Source organism: Enhydra lutris, unplaced genomic scaffold (assembly GCF_002288905.1).
Source record: "Enhydra lutris kenyoni isolate GAN:26980312 unplaced genomic scaffold, ASM228890v2 scaffoldscaffold13, whole genome shotgun sequence".
Classification (NCBI taxonomy): Eukaryota; Metazoa; Chordata; class Mammalia; order Carnivora; family Mustelidae; genus Enhydra; species Enhydra lutris.
The window spans coordinates 55,298,418-55,302,886 of record NW_019154097.1 but is presented as its reverse complement, the minus strand read 5'-3'; the positions used below and the strand labels follow the sequence as shown (position 1 = coordinate 55,302,886).

The 4,469-nt window shown below is 61.0% G+C and overlaps 1 protein-coding gene across 1 annotated transcript in view; it reads left to right on the top strand.

Moving 5' to 3' along the window:
- The first annotated feature begins 1,242 nt into the window (after positions 1-1,242).
- The window catches only part of LOC111145546 (UNC homeobox), a 3,891-nt gene continuing 664 nt past the window's right edge, over positions 1,243-4,469 (top strand). Inside the window, exons 1-3 of the mRNA XM_022500465.1 lie at positions 1,243-1,528; positions 1,762-1,937; positions 3,976-4,469. The exon at positions 3,976-4,469 is cut by the window's right edge and continues 664 nt beyond it. Coding sequence (XP_022356173.1) covers positions 1,243-1,528; positions 1,762-1,937; positions 3,976-4,469 — 956 coding nt within the window. The remainder of the gene's footprint in view (positions 1,529-1,761; positions 1,938-3,975) is intronic.

Below are 4,469 nucleotides of genomic sequence, written 5' to 3'. Positions count from 1 at the left end.
TAACGACTGCTTTCCCTCCTGCCCACAGCCCTAATTTGCTGCTTATTTAAGAATATGGCCTTTAATGATTGTGCTTTGAGTCTATCAATATTTTATAGTGGAAAAGGGAGTGACACTCTTCTCTGGGAACATAATTTAGTTATAATTGATGGTTTGAGTACCTGGGCCCTGTTCTTCAGAGGTCGAGTCGCAGGCAGAAGTGCTTATTTTTTTATTTCCCTCCCTGGGGCCTGATGGGCCGCCACCCCAAAGTTAGTTTTCCCGTCCTGCCACCTCTCCTCCCCATACCTGTGCTCTGGTTCTACGGAATTGGGGGGCGGGTGGGGGTGTCAGGGTGTCTCCACAGCCGCCCCCCACCTCTGTTTCTAGAGCCCAGGCAGCGGCCAGTAAGAAAGGGCGTTAATTATGCCTTTTTATTGACAGGGTGCTACATTCTGTGGGAGTCATTCTCTTTTGGAGTCGCCTCCTCCCTCTGCCCCCTCCACTCCTTCCTCTTCCTCCTCCCTTTCCTTCCTCCTCTCCCCCGCCGCCTGGAGCCGGAGAGGAGATGAGAAGCCCTTGTAGTTTTAAATTCAATGTGACAGTTTCGGAAAGAGCGGATGATGAATCTCCTATTATTGGATCAGTCTATTTGCCGCTCAATGTCTCTCTGTAATTGGAGCAACATCACTTTAAAGGTTCAGAGAGTACAGCATTTCTGGTGAAAAATCCCCACAACACGCCGGTGAATGTTTTAAAGGGAAATCTATTAGTGATTTGCAGAGGGGCGGGGAGCCCGCGGCGGGGGAGGCGCGGGCTCCGGCCAGCGGGGATTGGAGTGGGGGGCTCGCCGGGGACCCCTGCCTGGACCGCTCCCGGAGCCGGGGCCCGCCCAGCGCCGAGCCGCGCCCCTCCCTCTCTGCTGCCCACCCCCTTGTTGTGACAGTTCCTGATACTGTTTATTGAGGTGCATGTCAGGTATAATTAGCAATCGATATGGAAAACGTTTCCTTGCACCCAGCACGCCTCTGACGTCAGAGCCGATTAGCGCTTCTTATTGGTCCCAAATTCCCCGGGCCGCGGCTAATTATCGGGAGCTTGATGTTGATAAAGTAAAGCGCCGGAGTGCGGGCGAAGCATGTGTAGGGCTCCGGGTCCCTGTCTCCGCCGCCGCCGCCGTCCGCGCCTCCCGCCGCTGGCCCGCCCCGGCCCCGGCCCGCGCCCCCGCGCCCCGCCGCCGGCCCCGCCGGCCCCCCGCGCGAGATGATGGACGGCCGCCTCCTGGAGCACCCGCATGCCCAGTTCGGGGGCTCGTTGGGCGGCGTGGTGGGCTTTCCCTACCCGCTGGGCCACCACCACGTGTACGAGCTGGCCGGCCACCAGCTGCAGTCGGCCGCCGCCGCCGCCGCCGCCGCCTCGGTGCCCTTCTCCATCGACGGCCTGCTCAGCGGCTCGTGCGCTGCCGCCGCCGCCTCGGTGGTCAACCCCACGCCGCTGCTGCCGGCCGCCTGCGGGGTGGGAGGCGACAGTCAGCCCTTCAAGCTGTCAGGTAGGTGCGGCGGGCGATGAGGGCACGGGGTGGGGGGAGCAGGGCACCCTTGTCGGGCACAGGAGTTGGGTCGCGGGCGGCTGTAGAGCATGTGCAGGCTGCCGAGGCTCGGGGCACTCTCGGTCTGTCGCCCTAGCGCAGGGTCCCCAGACCCAGGCGGCCGACAGGTACAGAGGGGGTAGATGTGGCCTGGGCCCTGGCTGAGCCCTGCGGCGTCCTCTGCGTGCCCGCAGACTCGGGGGACCCGGACAAGGAGAGCCCGGGCTGTAAGCGGCGGCGCACTCGCACCAACTTCACTGGCTGGCAGCTGGAAGAGCTGGAGAAGGCGTTCAACGAGAGCCACTATCCCGACGTGTTCATGCGCGAGGCGCTGGCGCTGCGCCTGGATCTGGTCGAATCTCGAGTGCAGGTAAAGACCCGCCGTTCCTCCCGGGAGCCAGCATCCCGCCACGAAGCCGGCCGCGCCGCCCCGTCTTTGTTCTAGGTGGGGGACCGCGGCCCCGCTTCCGAGCCCCCCTAGCGCTCGCCTGGCCGGAGGTGGTGGTGAGGTTCGGGGCTCAGCGCCTCTCGGGGAGAAAGCCCCATGAGGTTTGGGAGGGGCCGACAATGACCCCGAAGTAGTCAGGACAGCGCTGCGTCCTAACCGGGAGCTTCCTGGTGGGGTTTCGGGCCAAGGCTGGAAATGAGGTCTCAGAGGACTGGGCGGGAGAAACGGTGCGGGGAGGGGGGTAGGTAGTGGGGGAGCCAGCCCTTCTGGGATCTGGAAGAGACCCGGAGCAGGTAGACCCCGAGCCTCCTGGCCCTTGCCCTGGGTCTCCGTTTCTCTGTCACCAGCCTGGAGCAAACCCGTCTGTTTGTTTACCTCTCGCCTCTAAAATACTCAGATGGAGACCTGTATTTATTCTTCACTTTGCAGAAGGTTAGCTGAGGAAGGGGAGGTGGAAACTTACACAGTTAACACATGGTGGGGAAAAGGTGTCTGAATCTCTAATATTCTCGGTTATATCTCCCCCACCCCACCCCGCGCACTTTGATTTCATTTGAAGACTGCCGGCGTTATGCTTTTAAAAAATACAGCGTCTATTTGGTGGATTAAAAATTCAAGACAAATTGTGCATAATTGGATGTTTCCCTGAAGTCCAGAAATCCTTTTCTGGGGTCGGTGTGGTGGTGAGTCGGGTGTGCGGCCGCAGCTATGGGTGCAGGGCTTTGAGGCAGAGACCAGCAAGATGCCTGTTTAGCACCAATAGCTTTGTCTAAAAAGGTGTTCTCGACCTGTGCTTGCACTGCCCCTCATGACCTCTTCTGTTTGTAAATCCTTTCGTCCAATTTGTGTCACTGTCTTAAGCGAAGACCTCTTCGTTTCTCCCCTGTACAATAATGAGCATTTCTTGGTGACAAGTGAGCGTGGAATTTGCACCAAAAAAAGAAGTATTTGAAAGAAGGAAGGAAGAAGCAGTTACAGCCTTGGAGAGGTTACAGCTTAAAACCTGCACCTTGGCACCAGCAAGGCTCCCTGTGACCAGGCCGGGCCTGCTATTGTGCCGGGTCTCTCCGTGGCCACAACAAAGAATTCGAATTACCGTGATCTCTTGGGGAGGGTGTTGTGCCTGAGGCCCAGCAGGGATTTGACTGTGTGTGTGCAGTGGGGGAGCCAGTGTCCAGCGCAGCTGTTCCCCAGGACAAGGCCTGCAGGGAGGGTAGAAGAGGCTGGATGGGCCCAGGCCTCCTCTGCACGGCCTGGCAACTGGCCTCTTGCTTCCCTGTCTGCCTTCCATCCTGGCCTAGGCCAAGAACAACTGGTTTCAGGGGCTGTGTTGGTGCCTTGTCCTGGAGCTCCCAGAAAGAAGGACATGCGTGAATATGTTGGGGGGCAGGCTACTGGAAACCCTCCCCGTAAGTTTGGCTTACCAGGACCTTCTAGAAGAAGAAGCACCTAGATTTCCCTTCATGGGAACCCCCAAATCTGGCCTTTGACTCAGTCTCCAGGGGGCCGAAGACAGATGTGGAGGGCAGCTGAGCCCAGCCACTGGTGGTCCTCAGGCCAGGCAGGCGGCTTAGAACAGGAGCTGTGAGAAGCCAAGAGGGGCGAGGAGGGGCCCTGCTCCCTGCCTGACTCCAGACCAGGAACCAGACGCCCTCAGGGGCCAGACCTGCCGTGCCCAACGAAGGGGCAGCTCCCAGTTCCCTGAGGTGAGAAGCCAGAGTGGGAAGCTGGCCGAGAGGCCCCATCTACCTTCTTCTGGGTGGAAAAGATGCTCTTTGGAACCTGCAGCTTGAGTACCAAAACCCAGCTCAGGGCCGGCCGGGCCGCTTGCCTTAGCTCCCGCCCCCTGGCCGGAGCCGAGGTTGTACAGGCCTGTCTGGGGGGAGTGGGGAGGCCCGAAGCCCCAGCGGCAAGCCCGCCGCCTGATTGTACCTTCCTTTCCCCTATCCGGCTGCTCTAGGTCTGGTTCCAAAACCGCCGGGCCAAGTGGAGGAAGAAGGAGAACACGAAGAAGGGCCCGGGGCGGCCGGCTCACAACTCACACCCGACCACGTGCAGTGGCGAGCCAATGGACCCAGAGGAGATCGCACGCAAAGAACTGGAGAAGATGGAGAAAAAGAAGCGCAAGCATGAGAAGAAGCTGCTGAAGAGTCAGAGCCGCCACCTGCACTCGCCAGGCGGCTTGTCCCTGCACAGCGCACCCAGCTCCGACAGCGACAGCGGCGGCGGCGGCCTGTCCCCGGAGCCGCCCGAGCCGCCGCCGCCGGCCGCCGCGGCCAAGGGCCCTAGCGCGCACGCCGCCGGCACCGCCGGTTCCGCGCCCGCACCGCCCGGTGAACCGCCCGCGCCCGGCACCTGCGATCCCGCCTTTTACCCGAGCCAAAGAAGTGGCGCCGGCCCGCAACTGCGGCTAGGCCGCCCAGCGGACAAGGACGCGGCCCCGTGTGCGCCCGG